At 39.4% G+C, this 27,803-nt stretch overlaps 1 protein-coding gene across 2 annotated transcripts; it reads right to left on the bottom strand.

Moving 5' to 3' along the window:
* On the bottom strand, positions 1-27,599 carry ano7 (anoctamin 7). Of its 2 annotated transcripts, none has more exons than XM_084717699.1 (24): positions 27,349-27,599; positions 23,270-23,402; positions 20,234-20,291; positions 18,813-18,943; positions 17,898-18,005; positions 17,601-17,737; positions 15,946-16,003; positions 12,743-12,853; positions 11,708-11,873; positions 11,532-11,622; positions 11,033-11,129; positions 9,599-9,742; positions 9,279-9,416; positions 7,666-7,764; positions 7,402-7,504; positions 6,759-6,870; positions 6,183-6,237; positions 5,856-5,953; positions 4,003-4,184; positions 3,670-3,875; positions 3,394-3,533; positions 1,994-2,084; positions 1,649-1,768; positions 1-1,534 (listed from the first exon to the last, which is right to left on the bottom strand). In XM_084717699.1, exons 2-24 carry the CDS (start codon positions 23,357-23,359, stop codon positions 1,367-1,369), a joined length of 2,703 nt encoding a protein of 900 aa, XP_084573825.1. In that variant the 5' UTR covers positions 23,360-23,402; positions 27,349-27,599; the 3' UTR covers positions 1-1,366. The 2 variants fall into 2 exon arrangements, with proteins under 2 accessions (XP_084573825.1, XP_084573826.1); XM_084717700.1 differs by having other exon boundaries at positions 23,270-23,393; positions 27,349-27,452.
* Between the last annotated feature and the right edge of the window lie 204 nt (positions 27,600-27,803).

Below are 27,803 nucleotides of genomic sequence, written 5' to 3'. Positions count from 1 at the left end.
CGCAGTAATAATGACAGTTTTCATTGTTTGTTAAAGTGCAGTGCAGTTTAAGTCCCAGAGGAATGTAATTTGGGATGTTTCCTAATATACTGTTGCTGCATGTTATAATGCTGTAATATTTGTGTATATGGATGGCAGCTGACAGTCATGTTTATGCTCGTACATCCTATTTTTACTATCTGTAATTTGTGAAGATAATGTTGCTAATGATGCGTAGAGTTTTTCTGCATGGTTATTTCGGTTTCTAGTGAAATCCTGGGTTATATGAGCCACTGTAAGAAGATTAGATGGCTGTTATTATTATTGTTTTTAAGCTTTAGCTTGTGTGCAGTCATATTAACCAAGCTGTAAGACAGTGGATACCTGTGGTTATTGCTATTGCCTCTATTATGAGTGAGTGAGCTGTTACTTATAGCTACCCTGTCCTGTTTTATATATCAGAACCACACACAGTGGTGCATTACAGACCAGATAAGTGCATTCTAACAGATGCACACTACGATCATAACCAGCTGATAATTATTGAGCCTCTCCCATACTCATAGATCTTGTAAATGTCTAGCAGAGGACTTGTAGTTTTTTTTTGCAAAGGGCCTGTGGATCTTAGACAAGGATTCAACACGAGCCTTGTAGCTCTTGTTTGGCCGAGGTTTTGTAGATCTTGTAGAGGTCAGGTAAACGAGTTGTAGGTCTTATAGAAAGCTCTCAGACCTCTGAAGGACATATAAGGAGTCAACTCAACACCTGCCAATCTTGTGAAACTCTAACAAAGGGCTTGAAGGTCTTTCAGAGATCCTACACATCTTGTAGGATGTGTGGCGATTGAACAGAGCTCTTCTTTCAGATCTTTTGTACAGTAAAAGCCTTGTAGATCTTGTTTTCAGTGTTTTGTCATGTCTTCAAGAACATTGTTATCATAGAATATCCTGAAATATTGTGATATTATTTTTGACCTTGTAAACAGGAGGTTTTGTAGGTCTTGCAGACCTCTTGCAGAGTGTGTAGAGGTTTGACACAAACCTTGTAGGTGTTTTACAGATCTCACAGACATCTCGGAGGTCTTGTGGCCCTCCTGTAGTGCTCTTGTATGGTGTGTAGAGACTCAACAAAGCACTTGTATAGGCCTACCAGGAGTCTGGAAGATCCTTTATATATGTAGCAGAAATATGTTAGTTCTTGTAAGTCTAGCATTAGTGTTATAGGTCTACATCTTGTAGGTTTTGAAAAGTTCTTACAGGACCCGTGAGGACTCAGCACAGTTCTTGTAGATCTTGTGGTGGTTGATCAAAAGGAGAATGTCACTCTAGTAGATGTGGATGTTGAGAAGTAGGGCGACATCCAGCACAGAGTTCACATGTGCCATATTTCAGCAGTTGCCTGCTGTATCAGGTTCCTCTGGGATCTCCTCCAGGTTTGGAGGCGGGGATTCGCTGTGCGGTGGAGGTGAGGGACTGCTGGCTCCACGGTGACGTAGGTCAGTGGATAGGTCATCCTTCTCACTAGGATCATGATCATTCATGGCTCCCCCCAAAGACTGGAAGCACAATTTTCAATCTATAACTGAGAACTTGTGTGCTTAAACACACCGAGACAAACTAGAACTGTGCAGAAACACAAATGAGTGTATTTTATTCTTGAACAAACATACTTGGTTCTCAGCCAGAGCCTCTTTAGCCATGTAGTGCTCCCTCTTTATCTTCATCTCCACCTCATCGGGGATGTCGGGCACCATCAGGTCGATCAGACGGCCAATGAAGAAGACCACATGCTGAGGAAGAAAGACAGGAAGAGCCTTCATCAATGTCACAGCAAGAACTTGGCCAGAACCAAACCTGCTGATCAGCACTCAGCAGGCTGCTTCACAGACAGGATTTTATTCAGACACTGAATGTTCATTTATTGCTGACAAAGTGGCTCATGTGACTCTCAGTCTCTGGATGATTTCCTAAAAAGAAACTCCACCAGATTAACCTGATGTGTGCGACACACTTACCTCAAACACAATGACAAAAGTGAGTCGTATGGCGAGGAGGTGATAGTACTCAGGGAGGTACTGACCGTCTTCATCCCTGAGACCTCGATACCTGCACAGGACAACAACAACATTATCAACAGCAACTGTGTTTCTGTTCAAATACAAAAGTAGCCAGGGTGTGTGTCTGTGTTCCTGGCTGTATTTAAGTGTTAAAGGGTAACCTGGACACACTTCTCCCCTATTTTTGTGTGCCTAATGTAAAAGTAAAGTGACTGATGTTATAAGTCACTGCTGAGGGAGACTGCTGCAGCTGTCAGCTGTGAAACAGGCTGTAATCTAATCCTCATGGATGACTGTGAACTGTCAAAGTGTGTCCACTAAAAATGTGTTTTTGTCTCTAACAGTCTCAGGTTGTCACTCAAAGAGTCTGACAACATGAGAGGATCCCTACAGAGACATAACTTTTTGTTCAAGAGTATGATCCTTTCAATTTAACTAGAAACAACAAATTTAATTCTCTCACCAAACCCACCAGACTCCATTTACAGAAACAGTCATTTTATCATCATAAAACACACTTCATCATCTTGGTTTGTCTTTTCACAGTTCCAACAATCACCATCTGCTTGGTTTGGTTGAAATGAACTCTTAATTTAGAGAGTTAGGTGCGAAAATATTAGGGGAGGAGGGAAAGTGAGGAGAAATATTTTTACATCCAACTCTGTGAATTAAGGGTTTATTTCAACCAGACCAGCTGGTGATGAGTTTTATTTTGTTTCTGTGTAGTTTGACTGAAGTTTTACTGTTTCTGTTCTGGTGGCTTTGAACAGAGCAATAAATCATCTGTTTCTGGTTAAACAAAACGGCTCGTACTCTTTAACAAAAAGCTCCGTATCTGAAGGGATCATTTCATTTATGTCGTCACACATGCAGAATAAAAATCTGAGCCTGCTGGTGGTAAAACAAGAACTTTTAGTGGACGTAGTTTGATGTGCACAGTTACCCATGAGGCTTACAATACAGCCTGTTTCACAGCTGATGGCTGCAGTGCTCTCCACCAATACTAGACCAGTTTCAGAAGCTTTTGTCCCTAACACTGGACAAAAACCCACTTACACCCGCTAACGTTTGGCTTTTATATTTAGTGTTAAAGAGTGCATTAATCCACAGATCACATGACTCTGCAGCAGTCACAGGTATGTATCAGCTCCAGCTGACATAAACATGACACCCGGGTTTGTGTTGCTAACAGCAGTTGCGGTGATGTTGCCTACCTGCAGGGTTTGTGTTGCAGGCTGTAGCTGCGTGGTGATGTTGCTTACCTGCAGGGTTTGTGTTGCAGGCTGTAGTTGCGTGGTGATGTTGCCTACCTGCAGGGTTTGTGTTGCAGGCTGTAGTTGCGTGGTGATGTTGCCTACCTGCAGGGTTTGTGTTGCAGGCTGTAGTTGCGTGGTGATGTTGCCAGAGTGAAGTTGGTGAAGCCACTCAGCGTTCTCTCTCTGGTGTAGCCGTAGTACAGACGAGGGAGGAAAGATGAGGTGAACGCAATGAGGAAAGCCTAAAAAGACATGTTTGAAAAAGCTCAGATTCTATTGGCTGCTAATTGACCCTCATAAAAACATCAAATCTCTAACAAGGTCCTCACAAAAAAGACAAAAACAAAAGACAGACACACAGGACACACAGAGTCTCACGTTGCTGAGGACGGCGATGTGTGTGATGAACTGCATGATGGGGAACCAGATGCCGATGTCCTGAGCTCTCTCCGCCACCGGGCGGCGATATTCAGCGACAAACTTCTGAGCGTCCAATCGAATCTCCACCCAGTTATTGATGAGAGCGAAGAGAGGAGCGAGAGGACACGCCGCCACGAAGATGGTGATGAAACCAAACTGGATCACTGAGGAGGTGAAGAATCAAATGAAACCAGATTTATATAAAACACAGCCAATCACAACACAGAATGTATCACCTCTGTGTTAACTCCGCCTGACTGGCAGCCCCAGGAGAATAAATCCAACACTCACCCATCTCCAGGTATTCACTGAAGAGTCCCTCACAGACCAGCAGCTGGTAGTCGGCCTCCCAGGGAGAAACTTCCTCCTTTTCCTCCCTCTTCACCTCCCTCTGAGCCTCCTCTCCTATTTCCTCCTTTGCCTCCTTCAGACGAGGACTTATCTTCCTCTTCTGCCACCACGCCTTCAGCTTCCTGCCAAATAATGAACCATCACTTTCTTACTTTATCTTATCTCATCTTATCTCTTCCTTATGACTCATTATCATTTTCTACCGAATTAAAATCATGTTGTCATAATTCATCTTGTTTTCAAAATGTGTCTTGGTTGAGCAAATAGTTATATTGTTCACACAAGATAATATCTTAAAAATACGTTATTATCTTGTTCTTTACAAGTTAGTATGATGATATCACAATCTATATTACTCTTACAAGTCAATATCTTGTTCACACAAGTTATCCCTGACTCCAAAGGTTGGAACATTGTGTAAAGCATGCAATGATTTGCAAATCCTTTTTGACCTTTATTGAATTAATACAGTATAAAGAAGAGATATTTAATGTTCAAACTAATAGAGTGTATTGTTTTTTTTGTTTTTTTAATAAATATTCACTCATTCTAAATTTGATGCCTATCCAACACATTTTTAAAAAGTTGTGACCTGAGCAACAACAGACTGTGAACATTGTGGAACGCTCAATAAACAGCTGTTTGTAACGTTCCACAGGTAAACAGGTGAGTTGGTAACAGGTGACAGGATCATTATTGGGTATTAAAGGGGCGTCCTGGAAAGGCTCAGTGGTTCACAGCATGGATGGGGTGAGATTCACCACTTTGTGAAAAACTGTAAACAGTCCAACAGTTTAAGAACGTTTGTCAACACAAAACTGCAGGAATTTATAGATTTCACCATCTTCAATCCATAATACCATTAAAAGATTCAGAGAATCCAGAGAAATCTCTTCACGTAAGGAGCAAGACTGAAAACCAACACTGACTGTCTGTGACCTTTGACCCCTCAGGCAGCACTGCATTAAAAACTGCATTAAAAACTCACATCATTGTATAAAGGATACTACATGGGCTCAGGAACACTTTGGAAAACTGTTGTCAGTAAACACAGTTTGTCTCTGCATCTACAAATGCAAGTTAAGACTCTACCATGCAAAGAGAAAGACATATATCAACAACATCCAGAAACACTGCAGACTTCTCTGGACCCGAGCTCATCTGAGATGGACTGATGCAAAGTGGAAAAGTGTGCTGTGGTGTGACGAGTCCACACTTCAGATTGTTTTCACTAATCATGGACGTCGTGTCCTCTGGGCTAAAGAGGAAAAGGACCATCCAGATTGTTCCCAGCACCAACTTCAACAGACGGCAGCTGTGATGGTATGGAGGGATTTGGAGAGACATATGCTGCCATCCCTGACGTCTTCTTCAGAGACATCCCTGATTAATTCAGAGAAACGATGTGGAGACACATTGTGGACATGTTCCAACAGTGTGTCTTCACGGTAAAAGAGTTCAGGTACTAGACTGACCTGCCTGCAGTCCAGACCTGTCTCCCATTGAAAATGTGTGGTGCATTATGAAGCACAAAATACGACAACAGAGACCCCGAACTGTTGAGCTCCTGAAGTCGTATATCAGCTGTCTAATCTTTTTTGGAAAGATGGTATCTTGGCTGTATGTTATTTTAATCTCACATCTGTCTTGTTTGCACAAGTTACAATTTTGCTCTCAGATGTTATCATCTTGTTCTCAGTAGTTAATATGGTGTTTGCACAAACTATCTTTGTCTCACATGTTATTAACTCAATCACACAAGTCAGTTTTGTGTTATTTGTGTTTGTTTTTACGGGCAGATGAACTCCTGGACGTTGTTGATCAGCTGTTTTCCCACCATGATGACCAGCAGTTCCTGAGCCAGTTCAATCAGACATCCACCTGCTCCACACTGCAACACACAAACAGAAATAATAAAATCTTGCTTCTCTATTGAATATAATTTCATCCAGGAACATGAAATACAATTATTATGATTTTTATCACTCATTTTTCTTTTTCATATCTGTTTATAAGCTCATATCTCAAGGTGGAAGAGACAGTTATATTCCTTTACAGCTCTTTCTGGGGTAAATCATCCTTCATATTCTTTCATCAGTACCACTTTGTGACAGACTTACGTCTTCATTGCGAACTCCAAACAGAGTGTGGTATTTTCCAGGGTAACCAATGAACCTGAACAGACACAAACAAACAGCTGATTAAAACATATTGACCTCTTTCCTCTCTGTCTGTCTGTCAGCATCAAATATTCTGTTTTCAGTTAAATTCTGTGATGTTTCCACCATGTGACTCCATGTTTTTTTCTGTTTGCATCTCTGCCTCATAGAGACATATCCTGCACATCTGCTGCTTCTTTTTGATGTCAGCCAGCAGGAGGCGCTGTAGCTCCTCCTTTGATCTTTTGTTCAACATGTTCAAAAACCAGCTGACAAAACTCAACGTCCTGACCTCAGGGTGTAATTTGATCAGATTTATTCAGATAAATTCAGGTAATTTGATTCAGACTTCTCTCTGTTTCCTCTTGTTTCAGCCCAGTAACATTCACCAAAACTAAATACAAAGGAGAGGAAGAAGAAAGAAACAAGAAAAGACAGGGTGAAGGGAAGAAATTAAAAAGAGGGACAGATAGAAATAACAGGAAGAAAGGGACTGTGGGATAGGGGACATTCAGCCCTGTTCTGATTGGTTCTCACCTGCCTTTGAAGAAGGCGATGTAAACTGGAGACGAGTAGAAGTTGACGAACTGGAAGATGAAAACTTTTAGGATGAACATGTCTTCATATTTAGTCTGAGTCCGATGCATCTCTGACAGAAACACACACACACACAGAAACAAGAACATCATCTGAGCAAACACACCTCCGGTGTGAGTTTACACTACAGTACATACAACAATAATACACACTGTGCACACAGAACACTGCACACCAAACATCTGCACATAAGAAACACTTATGCAAAAAAAATAAATTAATAAAAGCATCGACAAATACCATTCCTTTTCTAAAAGCAAAAGCAAAACATAACTGTGCTTTGTGCACAAATCTTGTGGCAAAATGTATGTTTTTTTTAAGAAATGTAATTAATAAATGAATAAATACAATACTTATAAATGCATAATATAAATATATATTATATATAAATCAATAAATTCATGAAATCATTATGTAAAGAATTCATAAACATGTACAACTTGACAAATAAGTGGCTAAAAACTGAATTTAGACTTAACTGTCTTTCTTTTCATCTAAACTAAAATCAAATAACTTTTTTTTTAATTAATGGAATAAGACTAAAACTGAGGTTGACGAGGGTGAAGAAGAGGCTGTGACTCACCCCAGCGGGTGAGGATGTGGGCGAGTGAGGTGTAAACTCTGGACAACATGAGGATGACCAACAGGTTCAACACAGATCCTGAAATACTGGCTATCCTCCCCGCCTGAACAAACACACACACAGAAAACACACAACTTAAAATCAGGTAAACAGAAACAGAAATGTGGTGGAGTCCCTCAGGGCAGAGTCCTGGAGCCGCTGTTCTTTACATTAAACCTCACATGGATGCAAAGAAGCACTTCAGTTGTGTTGTTTCATACTCACAGAGAAACTGACGAAGCTGTTTCCCGACTTATAGATGATGATTCTGAGGATGGTGCGATACACAATGATGGCCATGAGGAATATGAGCACCACAGCGATCTGCACACAGGATGTTCAGTTTACTGACACATCATAAACACAACCTGGAAGAATTATGTTGTTTTGTGTCACAGCTGCCCTCCACTGATTTCACTGATTCTCCTTCTACAAAGACATGTTCAGAGACAAAAAGTATGGTTTTCAAACATCTCTTCAGTAGCTGCTTTTCCACTTTTGCACCAAATGTGGGCAAGGTTGTGCATGCAACTGTCTTAGACTGTGCCTCAGGGACACATTTACTGAGATCCCAGATAAAGAGAGCTAAACTGTGTGTGCATTCTAACATATTGCACATTTGGTTTGTGTGAGTTTTTGCAGGTAAACAACTTAGAACTGTGTAAAGGACAACAGGTGCAAACACTGTAGAGACAGCAGGAGAAAGCAGAATGACTGGAAGCGCAAAATGAAATTTGATCCCGTGGAGGTTTTAGTGGAAGAGGCAAATAAACATATTGTTGATCTACCGCAAAAAAAAGTCAAGAACAAGATGATGGCAAGATTTAAAGCGAAGAGCTTAAGAAAAACTGGTTTATAATAAAAGCATCTTCAACTATCTTAAAAAATAAATAAATATTAATAATAATAAATAATAAATCCATAGTGCAGGAGGTGTGAGCTGTGTCCTCTGAGGCCTGAGTGCTCAGGCAGGACACTTGGGACACACCAGGCAGCTTGTCAGCCTGTATCTGGTCTGATAATGGCCATAAATGCCCAGACAAGAGGGACTGAAGACAGGGGACAGGTCTCTCAGTCCATAGTGGAACAGCTGGGGACTGGAAAGGGATGAGAGGAGCGGACTGAAAGACAGGAGCGCACTGAGGAAGAGATGTGCAACCTGCCATAAAATCCCACTTCAAAATGTTTTCGAACAGAAGGAAACAGGAAGACATAATAAAGTTCAGTGTTAATCTTCTGTAGGCTACAGAGGCTGTGAATGTTCAGTTTCATTTGGCTGCAAATAGGATGCAATAAATTTATTTTCAGTGATGGTGTTTTTCTGCATTAAGGATTATTAAATGAAAATAAAAATAAATGCATTGGTTCCTGGCTGCCGTGTAGATTTGACATCACATTATAGCTCGACTTCAGCTTCTGCTCCCCAGTTTGCATGAAATGAAATGAAATGTGCAGGATGAGTGACATTTACAATTAGGTGGCATGTTATAGGCAGGTTTTAGGGCAATAATGGGGGTCAGCATGATAGTAGAAATGTTGTTTTTTTCTCATGGTTTTAGGCCTGACACCATAAACACCCGCTGGCTCGATGACAGCCCAAGCTAACAGACATTGGTCATTGGTCAGGGTCATCGATTCTGGCATCAGGAACACCATTTGGCTGGTGTTTGGACCAGTCAGACAACAGGTTAATCCTGTGACATCACTGAGAACCTGACACCTCTACCTGCTCCCGATGAGGTTAACATACATCTGTCCTTTTAGGAGGGACTTTAAAAACAGCTAACTCCAGCCGCTGTTTCATGTCGTCAACTCGAATTGATATGGTGGAAACTCACCATCATGACAATGACCATGCAGCCCGTCAGAGTTCTGCTGAGTCGTTTCTCTTCAGGAAAGTACGGTTCCTCTGCTCCTGTCACCGGGTTCCTCATGGTCATCGGCGCCATGGCTGTGAACTCTGGACGAGGTCGCTCCTGTGGAAGACAGAGGGACAACATTCATGAAAAATTACCTGTGATCAAAGATATTTAATAGCATAACACAACCTAATTTAGCCTGGTTGTCAAATATTTATATTTGTAATAATGTCAAAGTGTATGTTTATATGCTCAGTGTCAACTTAAGCCACTTGTATTTTTTTCAAATGAGACGATACCTCATTGTCCTCGAATTCAGAGCAGTCCCAGCGGTGAGACAAAGCTACACAAGTTCTCTTCCAGTACTCCAGGAAGGTGACGGCCCACAGAGCCATGAAGACACTGAAAAACACTGTTCCTCCATTATCAAACAGGAGACCTGTCTACAGAGACAGACAGGTGGACAGACAGACAGACAGACAGAGAGACGGACAGGTGAATTTACTGTGTGTTCAGACAGAGCATAGAGGAAATATTAGAGGTGGTGTGATTGTAGACAAAGTCAATGTTAAGATGTGATTCAACATGAATTCACTCCGTGCAGGGTTTGGGTTAAACTGGATGGAAATAACAAGAAGAACTGCAGTTTCTGCTGAGTTCAGTGATCCATCAGTGGCTGATCTGATACACAGACACTCACTGACACACTCCATTCATCACTAGTTCAGAGCTACCAGCTGTACATTTGGGTCATTGGCTGCTTGGGGTGAATTTATTTCTACTGAGAAATATCTGCATATGAATACATAATCTGTATGCAATGGACAAGATTTTGGTTTCTGAAGTGTTCTGGTTTTCATTTGTAGTCCGTTTGTAGTTTGAGTTGTATTGACAAATCATGTTTGAGCAGGCTTTGTGGAGAGCAGAAGAGGCACAACACATTGGCTAACATCTGTTCACAAATAAGCTTATCATTAGTTTTAGGGATCAGACATTGGGGTTGAATAAACACAAATGATGCAGTGGTGACATTCTTACAAATGATGCAATGTGAAAATTTCATTCACTTCCTGTCTGAACATGGCTTTAGGCCAGACCAACTTTAGTACAGTGTAAAAAAGCACAGCACTCAGACTCATTTGGGTGAGGACAGAGTTTTCAAGCAGAGGAATCTGTCAATGCAAAAACACACAGGGTCCCCATCAAAAAAGTTGAACCAGACTTTTGACACAACACAGTATCATCCAGCAGGGCGCTGAGTTGGCCAGAAAAATACATGGCAGCGCACATTTCTGATGGACTGCTTTGTAACATGAACAGTGTGTTCGAGATATTCTGTCTGTTCTGATCATCCACACTGGAGTGAGGAGTGGAGTCACAGAGAGGAGGGGAGACTTGATATTGTTTAAAGATGGGGTTAACATTTAATTCTCTCCTGGAAAACATGCAAAGTTTTGCACTTGGATGTTCAAAAGAAATTTGCCAGGATCCCATTAACTTACAAATTTGAAGGAGAAAGTGGAGTTGGATTGCACACATACTAAAAAACCTGCTGCAAACATCACGCAACAAGCCGTAAAACAGAATCTCCGTACAGGAATTTCTTGGCAGAAATGTCTGGGAGTGGTCTCAACTAGGGAAATCTTGGAAGACATTCGTCTATGGTTCGTCGTCCCTGGAGGAGTAAAGAGCTTAAGGCAAAAGAAGTCAGGCAGAAGTGGACAGACAAGTACCTTGTAGGTGACACAGATGCTGGAGTAGTTCCAGTAGGAGCAGATGTTACAGAGAGGACACATGATGAAGTTGTTTCCACTGTTACACACCTCCATCCTACACACACACACACACACACACACACACACACACACAAACAATAGTCATAGTTAACAGGTGCTTAACTGTCACCATGCACATGATCTGTTAGATTCTTTTCAAAGATTGACATGTGTAGATAGAGCATATTGTCATCAGCATATTGGCAGAGAGAAATCCATTATTAACTGATTTGTCCAGGATGAAAAATGAACAGGATTTAAGATGAATCCCTGAGGTGACGATCATCTAAAAGTATCACTAAACAAGTCACTGATGTGCAATGGATTATGGGATAGTGATGATCAAATTATACACTAGTTGTGTTGTCGATTTTTCAGTTGTGTTTTCGCTTCAGTGACCAAACTGTTAATAAACTATTTGACTTTAAAGTGAGAGCCTGATAGAGTTTATAGTTACGCTGGAACATCAGTGGCCACGAGCCAGAACCCAACAAAGAAGATCACAGTCCCGATGACAGACGCCGGCAACAGCCAGCCGGTGTAGAAACCTACAGACACAGACAGACAGTTACTGTTGAAACTAACAGTGGATAGTTGGTGGTAGTTAGTTATGATTGTTGTTAATGTAATTACCCAGCCAGGCAAAGTAAAGAGCTATCTTCTCTCCAAAGTACTCCCTGATGTGATCCAGAGGTTGGTAGCGTCTATATTGGGACCACTTGGCCCAGTAGGTATACAGGATCTGTCTCAGACCTAAAGACTTGGGGGGCACCGGGGGCGACGGCAGCTGGAAACCTCCCTGCAAACACAGGATAAAATCTGAGGTAGATTTTCAGTCTGGATGCTGGTGACATCAGAGTCACGATTTGGTCATTGGAGAAGTTGAAACACACTGAAGTAGAAAGTTTTTATTTCTGCCTGTATATTTCTTTGCAAACAGATGCCTGTAGATGGGACAAATCACAATTGGACCACACTTGTTATCATTAGCTAGTCCCAAGTTTAAATGTGATAACAAGGCCACAGAAGAACAAGTGCTACGGTGAAAGAGCAGTTTGGGGCAGCAGGCACTTCCTTTCAACACTGACTCTTCAAAGGTGTCTTTTTAATACCAAGATATCAGATTTGTTTGCATGCAAACTGGAGTTCTGACAGAGAATAAGTGAAAGTTACACATATCTGTTGACTAATTTTAAATGATGCACTGTTCGATGGGTACTCATCGATGTTATAGTGTGTTTTGGACCAAACGTTTACTCTGTTGGACCACCTGGACCTTTGCAAATGTAGCAAGATTGTTTTTGCCTGAAAACAATCAACAGTGGATTACTACAAGGTTTCTTAGTAGAGTTTGTTTGTTGGTGGTGTTGATTGTACCTGATGTTGTGATTGTATGTTGAAATGGTTTGAATCGATTGAAAACACAAGAATCTTCTTAAGATTTTTCACAGTAGTACCCACTTAAACTTAGTGGCTGTGTAAATTATGGACCAGTCCATCAGATCAGGATGAGATCTCGATTATTACAACTTAAATGTCTTTTGCCACATTCAGCTACAAGTTTTAAGTTTTAATAATGATAAACATGAACATGAACAAAGACATCTCTGACCAGACATTAGGGTTGGGGTTTAGGGTTAAGGTTTAGGATTAGGGTTAGGAGCTCACCTCGTGCAGCGGGTAGGCAGCAGTGAAGACCTGCTCGTTCAGCAGTCGGTCGATTCCCACCTCACCCTGTTTCACCACACCGTACGGTGTCCTGGCCAAGATCTCGTACAGCTAGAGGGACAGGACACAGTCACCGCAGGGATGCACACTGGACTAAAACAAAAATCCCTCTGACTGTGAGTCATCATCCTGATATCCCATCCTGTAGCTGCTGGTCCACCACCCTCTGTGACCCAGAACAATCTTTCATTTAATCTTTTCTTGGTCCTCGAAGCAGCTAGGCTGGCAATTTCATCCTGTTTTCAGTTTCAGCTTCCCTGCGGAACTCCACACCTTTAACTTTCTATGAAACTGTATGTAGTGTAAGTGAACAAAATCTAAAGTCAATTTAGTCTAAATTTAGCTAAATAAGCTGTGAGGTGTCGTCTATGAGAGTTTAATTAGTCACATTTTTAAAAAAATTGTCTGTAGATCTTTAATGTAATCTTGAAACAGATCATAAATGATGAAAATGTTAAAGACATGGTGTAAATGACGTCTTTCAAATCAACTTAGTAACTCAGCCTTAGGAGACTTTGATTACACCAGACGAGCAGTATGGAGGAGATTTATGGTTTTTATTCTGTTGTTTTTTTACATTTGAAAACTGGTCACCATTTACTTCCATTGTTTGGGAGATTCTGCACCACTGTTTACCTGTGAAACTCCAGCAGTGTTTTGTGGACTAACAAAATAAAACTGACCTTCAATCAGCCTGAGGGTGCGTAGATAATGACTGAACTTTCATTTTTGGGTAAACTATTCCTTAAGTGGAATCTTTATTAAAAGGATTTTGTGGTAAAAGTGTGAGGATTGTAGCTGCTGGCAGTTTTATTAGTATTAGTGTAGCGTTAGTTACAAAATTAGTGAAACGGCCTACCCAGATGCTAAGCTAATCCATGGGAAGTTTTTGTGAGACTGCTGATTTCCACATGTAAATTTATGTAAGTTTGTGTGTTTAAGTCACTTAGTTGCCTCTGGAAAGTTGTCACTTTATTCGCCATTGGATAGAAATGCACTTATAGTCTGACTTGGTGTTAAGATCATTATAAAAGAAAGTTATAGATATAGTATATAGATAGATATTGTTGCACAGTTTCATTGCAGTTGTATAATGTGTGTTTGTATGCTTGTGTTTTTTGTACTTGCAATTATCAGACAGAGAGCATCTGCAAGGACAGAACAGTTAAACTTTCAAAGTTACTAAAACCCCCAAATTCCCAAGATTGTATCTTCATTCCTGTCTTATTTCTTGTGTGTGTGCGTGTGTGTGTGTGTGTGTGTGTGAAGGTTTATTGTTTGTTCTTTATGAGTGTGTGTATGTGAGGATGTGTGTGTTTGAAGATTATATTTGCAGAGAAGGCGTAGCCGCTCGCAGCATCCGTCTGCTGACTGAAACATCCTGGAATCTGAGAGGTCAGTGGCTCTACATCTCTGGACCAATCAGAGGAGACCATGAAGGCCACACCTCCATCCACATTCTATAATCTGTGGTTAATCGAAACCAGGATCTGGTGTTGTGATTTCTGCAGCTCACAATTCACTGAAGCCTTTTGGAAACTTTCAACACGTGTCAGACTAAGATTAAGTCCTCACATCAGAACATAAGATTAATATCTGCTCATGATTATTAATAGTAATTTGTTTGTATTCTTGTGTAAAGGAGCAGAAAATCAGAGAAATGTCAGAAAATAGAAAATCAAATCAGTAATATATATATACACATATAAACAATATTAGTTATTTTCTGTCCATCAAAAATGTATTTCTACCTTTTCTATTAAATCAAATGTAATTAACAAAAGAAAATCTTTACCTCAGTTTATGGTTTTGAGTGTTTTTGAATTTCTCCTCATTCATTAAAATGTCCTAAAAATAATTTTAATTTGAGCTTTATTTTCAGTTTCAGATTGCCTTAATGCACGATGGAGAAACACAAAATAAGAAATACAAAACATATTAACACAAAAACTGAATTAAGCCTTTTTGGAGGTCTTGTTTGTTTTTTGATCATTCTCTTCACTGGAAAAAATGTTGAGATGACTTAAAACACACTGCAATAGATTCAGACTCTTAAGTTTTGATATAAACTTTAAAAACTGACCTATAATCTTTAGTTGAGATAATTTACTTTTCCTCTTGACTTGAATCTTTGACTTTTGGAAAATTTGGTCTCACTGAGCTGTGAACCTGATTTGTCTTTTAAAAAATTCAACATCAACATAACCTTTACTGTCACTTCTTTAAATTTGCTCAATATTTTTAAATATTATTATTATTTTTTTTAACTCAAAGCTTTAAGTTTATCTGAGGAAGAAAAGTAAATTATCGCAACATAAGATCAGTGGTTGGTAAAGCTTTTTCAAAACTTGAGAATTTCAGTTGGACTCAAAACTCAAAAAATCTATTGCCTTGAAATTTTGAGTTTTCTCAGCTTTTTGTTTTTACAGTGTTGAAGATGGAAACAGAAAAAGACAAACTTTTGTTTCATTTTCTATTTTTAAAACCTACAAAAATAAACATTTCAATCTTTTCTATTTTCAGAATAAATGACATAATTGAAGATGATACTGCTTTTTGTTTGAAAAATGGAAAGTTACAAACAGAGGATAAATATTTTGTTTGGTTTGTTTGTTTGTGCAGTATGTTGACTGAGAAGGGAGGAACCTCAGAGCCCCAGGGGCCCCTCAGGGCCAAGGTTTGGTGTTTGAATAGAACGTAAGAATATTGACTAAAACTGATCCTGCACCGTCACCTGATGATGTGCTCCTGTCCTGTTCTGACTTCTGTGTGTCAGATCCAGTTTATATTGTCATCACGTGGTGTATTTTTATAATAAAGTTGTTTAATGAAGCGACTGACACACAGGAACCTCGGGGCCCGGCGTTGTTATTCCAACACTGAGTTCTGTTTGTTTTCTGGGTGTCTGGGATCATAAAGAAGCTGCTGTTTGTGTTCATTGTACTTTAAAGGGACTTTACTGTAGGCAGGCTACATGTTCAAACACAGGGACATATACAGTGCAGATAAGGTGGTTTTGTTGGGGGGGGTCAAGTGAATTTTTTTTCCCAGGGGCCCCCAGATACCTAAATCCCAACATGTTCTGATGTCACACCCGCTTTTAATCATTAAACTGAGGATCTAAAACTAAAGTGTGAACTCACCACCTGATGCCTCTGAGTCGTCTTAAAGAACGTCTCTCTGTTGTCGCTGCCCAGAAACCTGCAGACAGAAAACAGGTAAAACAGCTGCTCACAGCTGGAAAACAGACACTGTCAGTTTACAGACACTTCAGCTGCTTTCAGCACGAACACGTCACACAGAATCCACTGATTCTTTCTCTTCTTTCATCTCTTACAGCCCGATTCAAACAGGCTCAGAGAAGTCTGCAGCATCTCTGGATGACTTTCATCACCTGTTTACCTGTGGAATGTTCCAAACAGGTGTTTTTGGAGCGTTCCACAGCTTTTACAGTCATCTGTTGCTCCTGTCACAACTTAATTGTAATGTGTTGCAGCATCAAATTCAGGAGTGAATATTTACAATATTTACAAAAAATAACAAGTTTATCACATCACATCTTTGTGTTTCATTCAGTTGATCACAAGTCAAAGGATTTTTTCAAATCATTGCATTCTGTTTTTTTAAGTTCTACATAACATCCAAACTTTTTTGGAATTGGGGTTAAATTTAAATCTTTATGAACTGAACACTGACACTTTTCACAACTAAAAAATTGAAAACTAAAAATAAGTTTGTTTTTTAAGTAAAAGATCTTTATATTTCTCAAAGTGAGTCAACAAAAAGATTTTTGTCAGAGAAGTAAAACTCAGGTACGCGACTGAGAATGTCAAAGGATAAGTGCTTGGATTAAGTGATGAAGCGAGTAAGTAAGAAACAAACAGGAGTGAATTTGCAAAGGCTGCTCCCAGCTGTAGGGTGTAGGTCACAACTCTCTGCCACATCTAATGACACCTGCCACAAGACTCTGTGAAAAATGGTTATGAAAGGGGGCGTGGCTAAAATATAGTGAGCAAAGCAAACCATCATCAGTGAAAGAGGAACTCTACTGAGTACAGTGATGTTTCCCTCAAGTGTCTATGATAAATGGTTAATGAATTATGGAAGGGGGTGTGGCTAAATTTTAGAGGGCGGGACATACGTAACTATTGATACAGGAAATGTGCAATAATGCCTCCAACAAGAGCTTTTTAATCACAACTTTGCACCTGTGCAACATTAATTTCTGGGGATGTACACAAACATTGCATTTCAAACATGCGCAAAGCATCCGTGATGCATATCTCTGGCCACTCCTGCTGCCACGCCCCCTTTTTTACCAGCTGTCATGAACCATTAAACAGCTGTCCTTTGGCTCATGACCAACATTCCCACTAAATATTGTGCAAGTCTGTGAATCCATTTGGAGGTTATGTGCCCTCTTGCAATAGGCAACTCCCACTGCCACGCCCCCCTTTTGCACACACACAAACACAAACACACACACTCAACCTTCATGTCAAATTTCAGCCTCCTGAGATGAAAATTGTGGCTGCTAAAGTGTGGGGAATTTTTGTGGACCAACCAACCAACTCACAGACCAACTGACTGACCAACCGACTGAATACCTGACCAACCAACTCACCAACCAACCAAGTGACCAACTGACTAAATGCCCAAGCAACTGGCTGATCAACCAACCCACTGACCAACTGACCAACTGACCAACTGATCGACTGACTGACTGACTGACCGACCTGTTGATCTGCTGGTTGCACCTAATAAATCAGAACAGATGTGTTTAAAATGTAGTTTGTACCTCTGCAGCTTGTTGGACCTGAACTGACAGGTGTAGTAGTCGGGTGGAGAGTTGGGGACATCCTGAGCAAAAGGGTTGGGGAGGGACAGCGAAGACAGGACGTGTTCAGACCAGTTAACGATTGGAGCGGTGACAACCTGCAGGCGGACAGAGGACACAATGTGAGGACACAGAAACATCTGTCTCCATGGATGCAACTAGATTTTAATTTCTCTACTTTGTCTGTGTCTTTATCTGAACCATGAACAAGACTGAAGTGATATTTCCTCTGAGGATAAGGAGGAGGACGTCTTTTACCTGCAGAGGGACTCTGAGACTGATCTCCTCAGCGTAGTAACAGAGGACGCTCCACGGAGCATTGAGGAGGACAAAACAGATCTTCTTCTTTATCTGAAGGACCTCTTTCTGTAGAGAGACACAGATAAACTGGTTTAAATCTTCTCAGTGGCGTCCCACAAGGTTCAGTTCTTGGTCCCTTCATCTTCTCTCTGAAGTGACTCATAATGAAAAAATTAAATAATGTGAATACTTAGGTGTCGTAATCGACCGTCAGTTATTCACTTATCGTGTAAAGATCACACTGAGCTTGTCTGTTGTCTCGGGGGGATTTCCATCAAGGCTTATGATGAGGTCTGCGCTTCAGTGAAACAGTCTGGTTTGAATTAACTTAAACTTCCACTCAAGTCTGAAGCCGTTCCACTAAGACACTTCATTCAGGTGAAGTTGATGTGAAGTGAAGCCAGGCTGAAACAAGCTGCACTGCGAGCGTGCACGAAGAACAGAAGCAGCACAGAACAGCTGACTGTCGAAAAGAGGATAAGACATCAGAAAAAGAAGAGAAAATGAGAGAGATTTTTTTCTCAGCAGAGAAACAAACCCTGCAGATTAAACCTTATGAAGAACATAAAGGGGTCATCATGAAAAACGGCCAGAACTGCTGCAGTTAACAAAACGAAGGAGACGACAAGCAAAAGAAAAAAAACCCCTGCAGACCGAGTGAATGTCAACATAACGTGATCCCAGTGTTCTTAGGACTTTGACTTGTTTATTTGATGTTTAAAAGATCAGAAAACATCCTCCAGCTCTGATGTCATGTGACAGATTGATTTAGGATAATAAAGGATGAGTTTACAGTTTTCACTGTTCAAACACACTTGTGTTTGTTCAGACGTGTCACAGTTGTGATGTTGGACTTAAGCTGTTTTCACTCACCTGTTCCATCAGCAGTCCGCGGTGCCTCAGTTTGTTCAGAAACTTCTCCCGCTGCTTCGTGGGGGTGTGGCTATCACCTGCACTCTCCTCCTTCTCTGAGCTCAGAGGCTCCTCCCACACCAAGACAAAATCTGTCCAAAAAGAACACACAATTCAAACCATTGTTATGATGTCATCACAGCTGAAACTCTTTGTAACATGATGTATTAATAATGTTTTTACAATGATGCTTTTCTGCTCTTTAACACTCCCAAACTGTTGATGTGCAACGACTGAGGCAGCTGATTTTTAGGGGAAAAAATATTTAATTATTATTACACTGTAAACCAAAATAAGTTAGCAATACTTATTTTAAAAAAAGCTTAGGCCACAATATTTTTGAGTCAATAAATTTAAAAGTTGGAAGTTATCAGAGCTTAAATAAAGTTAGTGTTACATGTACTCTTTAATAACAGTTAAATTGAAATATCTGATTCAGCTAACTCAAATAGTTTCAGTAAATGCAACTCATACCTCTCACTGCAACAAGCTAACACACTGTAAAAATGATTAATTTGACAAAACTTAAAATTTCAGCAGCCTGTTCCTGAGTTCAAGATTTGAGGACAACTCAAGTTTTGAAAAAGTTTTACCAACTAATAATGTTTTGTTGAGATCATTTTTTATTCAGTTTTCAAGCATTCAAATAAAGACAAATCAGGTTAATCGTTCACTGTGAACTAATTTTAAAATACGATTAATAAGATTCAATTTTATCTAAAGAAGAAATGTATTATTTCAACAAAAGATTTTAGGTTGGCAAAACTCTTCTTTAGTTTATTTCAAAACTTTCAAAGTTTGGAGAGTTTGATTCAAAATTTGAAAATCCACTGAAGGCAACTGCAGGACAGAACTGACCAGTTTTAAGAATGAAAAACAATTATTTCATGTTTCAAGTTTTCACTGCTTATTACAATTAATTAATGTGAGCATTTGGTTTTACAGTGTATTATTAATAATTTATTTCTTTAAAGGTTTAAACGAACAAAAAACATAATAATCAAACATCCACAGAGCTTTTAGAAAGGTGTGGAATAAAAGTATGACTTTCCTTAATTTTGCTCTTTTTTTTTCTGAAGTCTAAAATTATATTTTGTAATTTTTGGTAAAATCTGTTCTGTTTGGTTCCTGGACAAACACTGGAAAAGGGCAGGCAATGTTATCAGTAGCATCTTTAATATATTGCAGTTGATGTTTCAGATGTTTCATGTTGAGGACGAGCATTTAGACGAGCATTCTGTCTGTCTGTCTGTCTGTCTGTCTGTCTGTCTGTCTGTGTTTCTGCTGTCTCACCTGTTGTGAGGTGTGTTGGAGGTCAGAGGTCACCTGGCAGTTTGTCCTCTCAGCTAATATTGACTCAGTGTGGCATTTGTTTTACTCACCGACTCGAGTCGATCCGTCGCTGAACACGTTCCTGTTCTGAGACTCAACAGGTGCATCCTAGGAAAAAAACAGATCAAACCTCTGTGTTCACCTGTCAGAATCAAGAGACTGTTTTTTTTTAGTTTATTGAAAAGTTTACAGATTTTTAGAATCACCTTCATTAGCCGAGAACGTGTGCACAAAGAATGTGACTTACAGATGTACAGTAGGCATGACAGCAGGACAACAAAGCAACAAATAAAACAGAAAAGTAAACAGGAATGCTATCTAAATAAAGAGTGAGAAAAAAATCTGTAAGCTGTAAATGTTAACAGAATAAATGAAAATCAAAATGTTTCCATATATTTTTTTGCCAAAGCTACAGGAGAGGAGCTAAAGGGCCACATGTGGCCCCGGAGCCACAGGCTGGAGACCCCCAGTGTAGACAGATGAGAAAAAAGCAGGCCAAGAATAGATTTATATATAAAAACCAGCCAATCTGAAAATGTGAAAGCCTGCAGACACACAGAGATGGACATTCAGCAGTGACATACAGAGGACAGTGGTGTGTTTGATTTTCACGGCTGGTAATAAAACACACAGCACAATGGGACACAGTGTCTAACTTCTGATCAGGTGCATTCATAACAACTTCACCAGAACAGTCAGGTTGTGTCTGGACAGATAAACAGCGAGCTGAGAGTCACTATGAAGCTCAGAAAATCTGAGAGGAGCTGCAGATCCAGCTGATAATTTACTACCAGTCAACATGATGTCATTTTATACAGTGATATTATAAAAATATATACTGGAGCAAGTTTAGTCTGCAAAGACAAACAAATCCAAACAGTGGGATGAGGAAATCAGCTCACACGGATATGATGTCAGGAACATTACCACCCTTAAAGGGATAGTTCAGATTATTTGAAGTGTGGTTTTCTCCACTTTATCTTGATGTCAGACAGGCTTTTCTGACAGGAAACCACCGTCATATAAGACAGATATCACTCTCTGCAAACCAACCAAACTGCATTGAAAAAAATCAACAACTTTACCTCCCAGAACACAGGAGTTGTTGGTCTACTGCTGCCTCCATCTGTTAGTTAGTTAGTGTTATTTTGAGACTTCTGTGATTTAAAAGGATAGTTTGGATTCACAAAAGTCACACAGTGACACAAACAAACAAACTAACAGATTGACGCAGCGGCAGACTCCTGTGTTCTGGGAAATAAAATGACTGTTTCTGTCAGTGGAGTTTGGTGGGTTTGGTGCGAGTAAGCACCTCATCCAACTGAGTTAAAATATAAACCCTGAATTATCCTTTTATTGGTTGTTCAGTCATGCATGATGAATGATGTCAGTTATTTATTTGCCCTCATCATCACAGTGTTTCTATTGGCTGCAGTCTGATGACGAGCGTTTTATTCCGTTAACAAACACAGATTTGACTCTTCCTGCTGTTTCATGTCTCCATTGTTCTTAATGAGACTGACGACAGACACGGTGATGAGAGGAAGAGCAGAGCAAACATCTACTGTTCTCTAATGTTCTCTAATGTTTCATCGCTCAGTGTTGAACTAATCACACACTTCCTGTTTCCTGCCTCCGCCGCACAAAAACAAACACACACTCAAGTTGGAATATAAACCAGCCGAGGAACTGACGAGGAACATTTAATGCCATAAATCCTTCTTCTGTCAGCTCCAGAGTCGTCTGTCTGGGAGAATTTTCTCTTTGAATGGAACTAGGCTAGCAGTTAAACTGAACTGAACATATATTTACATATATATTTTTTATAATAAAAATATAATATTTTTAAAGGCTGATTTAAGTATTTTTAGACTCACACAGCATACTGAAATGTGTCTACTACTGATGACTATCAAGTACATAAGGATCCACCCTAACATAAGATGTCAACATTAGCGTGTCTGGCTAACTAGCTTGCTATTTGCAGTAACATTAGCTTCAGACAAATCTGTGTGAGACACTACTGCATTTTCCTCAACCTCGGGTTCAATTCCAGAGGTTACATTGAAATAATCAAAGTCTCTCTCTGGCTCACTGTCTGAGGTCTAAGCTGGGTCTCTCTTCCTGTGGTGGTGGCGGTCCGGCTGGCCTGGCAGGGTGACTGTTTCAAGGTCCACAGCACTTAATCTAATCTAATCCCTGCACTTCCTTTTCCCACAACTGTACTTGTAATGTTCTGCTGCTGCTCCACTCTGAGTTTACAGAGTTTGTGATGGACAGGTATCTTTACTTGTTGCTAATGTAGCTAACTGCTCTCAGCAGAGTTAGCTACATTGAGCTAAATAGTAGTTAGCAGCTAAAGTAGCTAATCACTTACAACAAGTCAACCTTTGTCCGTCAGGAAACTCCATGAATTAGTGAAAGCTAAGGCAGAGCAGCCGGAAGACATCAGAGAGAGGAAAAGTATTTTCTCCCATAAAATGTCACCAAAATCAGTGAATAAAGTTATAAAGTTGTGTGCTTGTGTACAGTAATCAGTCCCCAGAAACACTCTGGCTGCCTCCATTGTTTTCCTGACCTAATTCTTGTCTTGCTTGTGGTCTGATTCACAGTACATTATTCAAAGTTAGCGTCTCACATCACTATTTTCCATGCTAAGACTTTTCTCAGAAGCATTGATGGTGCTGTAGTCTTGCAAAGCCAGACTGATCTCTGAGCTAACTGACAGCTAGCAGCAAAAATAGCTGCTAACAACATGTAAATCTATGTGGCAATCAGTGTGAATTGGCGAAAGCTGAGGCTGAGCAGCCGGAGGACATCACAGGAAAGACCAGAAAAACTGTGAATCATGCAAAACTACTTCAGCGGAGTCCCAGAAATAAAATCTAGAGCTGGAAATGGAGCAGAACAGTTCCCCTTTAAATCTGCAGAAAGTTAAATGGAAAGAGCAGAGGCTCCGGGATGGTTCCCTGAGGAACTCCATGTGTTGTTTTTAATCAATTTTTCAAAACCTTCATCTGGACTTTTAATCTTTCAAACAGTCAATCAGTGGATTATTGATCAGGTCACACACAGAGAGTTGTTACCGTGGTGATGCTGCCGTAGTTGTTCTCTGGCTGCACTTCCATGGAAATGAGTGTGTCACTGTCATCCTTCTGCTCCCTTCTCCTCCTCATCCTCCCTCGCCTTCTTCCTCTTCCTGCTGCAGATCTGCAAACACTCAACACACAGAGATAAATAAACAGTTTACTCATATACATGTGTTCATGTCAAAATATAATTTTTTTAAAATATAAGTTCATGCTCGACCTGTAGACTTGATGTATAAGCAACAGTTCGATATGTCCTGTCAGCATCTCTTTTAGGGTGGAAAATGCTTTTTGGGCTGAGCAATACTGTGAGTAGCCACTGGGAAAAACTGTCTTCAGGGCTGAGCAGCAATGTTCTGTCTTGTTCTACAACACATCTATGGTCTGTTCTCACACAGCACAAACAGTCAGCCATGAAACTGTAACAGAAACTTCAGCTTCAGCCCACAACAGCCAATGAGAGTCAGAGCTGAAAGGAAGAGCCCGTCTCTCTTCTTTCATGTACAGATGGAGCCAATCAGATTGTGTGGTTGATTGGCACTTTGTATAGCCAATGAAATCCTTAAATGACAATATGCAATACTGTAATATGCAGGCTTTCTCCTTATTTATTTATTTATTTATTTATTTAATATAGTATATTTTATTTTATATATTTTATAAGACCATAATATGGAAATTAGATATTTTTATGTAATTTTACTGTGAGTTGCTTCTTATATGAGCTGTTTCTCCACTGCAGCACTTGCTCTGATGTCTTTATATGCACAAACTTTGTGCATATACTGTATTTATACATACAGTTAATTCAGGTCCTTGGAGTCTCCTAGTGACCTTTTTTATGAGAATGCCTGGACATAATCTCAGAGTAAATATATTAATTTTCTGTGTCATTTTGATCACGTTTTGAATTGAGACTTGGTGAGGCTACTTTCTTTGGTCTCACTGTGTTTTCATTTTAGTCATCTGCAGCCATATTTTTACATTAAAACTATTCATTTAATGTGTTAAAATTCTCCAGTAGCACTTACAATGACTCTGACTGCTGGGGAAAAAAAAACATGCCTGTACGCCACATGGCTCAAGAGCAGCTGTCCGTTTACTTCAGGTGTAATTTAGATAACTGTGTTATGCAAAACATACATAAATGACATGTGATAAAGTGACTCTGCAGAGCAGCACAGGTGTGGTACCAGCTGGCAGAGCTCTGCTTGGTTGTCAGGTTCACTTTGATCAGATGATGTTCTTCATTCACTCTAAACTATTCAAATCTGTTTACTCTTTTCTCTTGAACAGTTTTTTTTTTAACCTGACACCTCGCTGTACATGTTCTTTTAATTAGTGTGCACAACTCTCTGGGAGTTTTATGATGTGTCTGTCAGTCGGCTGTAAAAACATCTTTCTACAGAAGCCCAATTTGTTCCATAAAATACATTTATTATATTTTAACTCTAACAGCAGATGATCACATCAGTCAGCTCTTATGATCATAATGAGGTGATCAGTCATCTTTCAATAATCAATAAATCTGATTGAATATTTATATTGAACAAATCTATTGGACAAACGTGACTGGTTTGTGTTTTATCTAAATATTTCAGTACCTCTTAATTACGCTGGTACTTTTACTCAGTAAATGATGTCAGCACATAATTGATTAATCAGTAACTGTATAGATAACAGTTTGTTCTGATGATTTAAACTGAGATTTAAACTGTGTCTGTGTGTTTGGACCAGAGATGCAGTGATAAATCAATTAACCAATTATTAAAATCAAAATTCTCTGATTCCAGCTTCTGAAATGTGAATATTTTCTGGTTTCTGCCCTCCTCTCTGACAGGAAACTGAATATCTTTGGGTTGTGGACAAAACGAGAAATTTGAGGATGTCATGTTGGACTTTGAAAATAATCATCAGTTGATGAACATCTGGTGTTAATTTGGATCATTAATAGGCTCAGTAATGACTTTATTGATTAACAGACTGAAGTGTCCTGACAGCTGATGATTCCAGAGAGACGATCATCATGATGGAGACAGTTTGATCACAACTGCAGTTTAAACATGTCAACCTGAAACAACACAAGAAATAAACTAATTAAACTGACATCTTACAATGTGATGAATGAAGATTTGATCATGTTTGATGTCTCATCAAAATATTTGCTGATCGTCTTGTTTTTATGTTCTAAGTAAATTTACTCAAGTACAATTTGAAATCAGCCTACTTGTACTTTATTGAATATTTAATATGTGTATGTTATTTATCCAAATTATTAATAATTATTTTGTGCATTCAGAGCAGTAAGTCTCATAATCGGGAGTGAGTTGTTTCAGCACTACGTTTTTAGCCCTGGGTTTTGCCTCTCAGGTTGCAAACAGGCTGTTTTATTCATTGCAACAACTTTCACCTTCACACAGAATCAGAGTTCTGTCTAGAGATCATGAAAGATATTATTGAAAGAAAAGTTTTGAATTCTGAACTTTCACACTTACGTGCACACATACTGGAACAATATTTTTTCAACACTGAAGATTTCCATAATAATATTTTGAGTGATTATGACAAAAGACTTGCACCGTTTTATTGGCACAAACCATTGTTGTCATATTTTGGGCTCTTTGCAGAACAGCTAACCATTAAGAAGCTCCCTGCAGCAGAATCTCTGAGTGTTAGAATTAAAGGTGAGCTCACTGAACAACAAACAGAGGTGAACAGATAATTTAAGACTCTCAGCTAAATTCTTCAAGTGATGCTAAAACAATTTGTAAAACAAGAAAGTTTTTAAAGATGAGAAGTGACATGTCATCGCCCCTGTTGTCTCTAAATTCTACTGTGATTTGACTCCCTGGTCTTTGGCCAACAGTCTGTAATTAAATCCATAAAATGACTTTACAATCCGGCTTTGAAACTCTTGGACAAAAAGCAAATCAAGTCCCCTCACTGCTCCATTTTAAGTTGACAAATTTTATTGATTTTCATTATGTAATACTTGTGTTTAAAAGTTTAAATGGGCTCAATGCGTTTACAGAGACACTCCTCAGTCTTTCTGCAAATACATCAAGAGAGCAGCAGATCCACCACAGCAGCTTCACGTAGTTTAAGTAAAATTATATACTAAAATTTCTCCTGCTCAGAAAGCTTCTTCTGTGAAAAGCAGTCCTGGAATTCTGCACCTGATGATCACAAATCTGCTGAAAACTTTACCATTTCTAGGAGAGCTAATTCAGCTACAAACATGCACTCACACTGTAAATAATTGATGTAAATTTCACTGCATTATTATTACTGTAAATCTCAATACAGTAATTTTTGTTGGGATTATTTTTCCAGCAGTCATATACAGTCTCTGCAGTCTATTTACAGTGTGCAGCAGAGTGCAGCATACTACGCTCTCTTAACCCGTACGTTCTTAAGTATTCTTAACTCATATTATACCTTCAACTTGTATAGTATTCTTATTTGTATACAATTTTCTTATTTGTACATAATTCTTGTATTTAACACAAAGTCTTTAACCTTTTACGTTTGTCACTTTAAATTTTCTATCTCTTGTCCCACTGTGCTGCATCATCAAGTCAAATTCTTGTGTACTTTGTATTTGCATTTGGTGAATAAAGTGATTCTGATATAATAGGGAATATACAGTTGGTGTTGTTGGCCACCTGCTTTTCTCTGTATTGCAGCAGCAACAAAATTCCTCATGTCTCACACACCACACCACACACACACACACACACACACACACACACACACACACACAAGACTATAAAAAAATAAATCAATAAATAAACTTTGTAAATGCCTTACTTTTGCTTGTAACAGAGCATTATTACAGTGTGGTTGTTAGTACTTTTACTTATTCTTGTACTTATTTTTTTGTTTCAAACTCTGAACCTGTTTGTGTTGTAGATTATTAGTAAGATAATTAAATAAGAGTATCCAGGTTAACTGAGACCAACACAACTTATTGATTTACTGATAATACCTGATCAATTGTCTCCAACTGTTAAAGTTGTCCACAGTCTCAGTCTGACATAAACACACACACACACACACACGCGTCTCAGACTCACCTGTGTGTGTCGTCAGTGTCAGGCTCAGGTGAAGCTCAGGTGAGTCTCCAGCTCCAAGCAGAGCAGCTGTCTGTCTTTCTGTGTGTGTGTGTGTGTGTCTGTGTGTGTGTGTGTGTGTGGGTGGATGTGTGGTTTCCAGCTGCTGGCTGGCTGCTGTAAACCCACCCTCTCATGTTAACTCCGCCCCCTGCCTCAGAGTCTCCTCTGTTAGAAAAACAAATGCTCACCTGTCGATTGTTCCTGCAGACAAAGATCAGAATAAAACTGCAGAAATAATATGAAATGATAAGAAAGATGAATGCAACTTTGTAAGATTTAAAAAAAACAAAATGAATAGAATCAGTGCAGGAAGAAATACTCAGAATATTTCTACACTGTGGTATTACTACTTCTACTGAAGTAAAGTATCTGTTACAAGTAAAAATACTGCAATTAAGATTTTACTTCAGTAAAAG

This window comes from Lutjanus erythropterus, chromosome 4 (genome assembly GCF_056507025.1).
Source record: "Lutjanus erythropterus isolate fLutEry1 chromosome 4, fLutEry1.hap2, whole genome shotgun sequence".
NCBI classification, from domain to species: Eukaryota; Metazoa; Chordata; class Actinopteri; order Lutjaniformes; family Lutjanidae; genus Lutjanus; species Lutjanus erythropterus.
The sequence above is the reverse complement of the archived record's forward strand: the minus strand, read 5'-3'. Positions and strand labels throughout refer to the sequence as shown.

Bases quoted from the DNA above. Each gene is read 5' to 3' on its own strand.
- ano7 (XM_084717699.1), bottom strand. From the start codon at position 23,359: ATGAGGAGGAGAAGGGAGCAGAAGGATGACAGTGACACACTCATTTCC. The intron at 17,738-17,897 runs GTAAAAGACGTC...GTCCGCCTGCAG, and splicing joins GTCTCAGAGTCCCTCTGCAG to GTTGTCACCGCTCCAATCGT. The intron at 1,769-1,993 runs GTAAGTGTGTCG...TTTCTTCCTCAG, and splicing joins CTTTTGTCATTGTGTTTGAG to CATGTGGTCTTCTTCATTGG.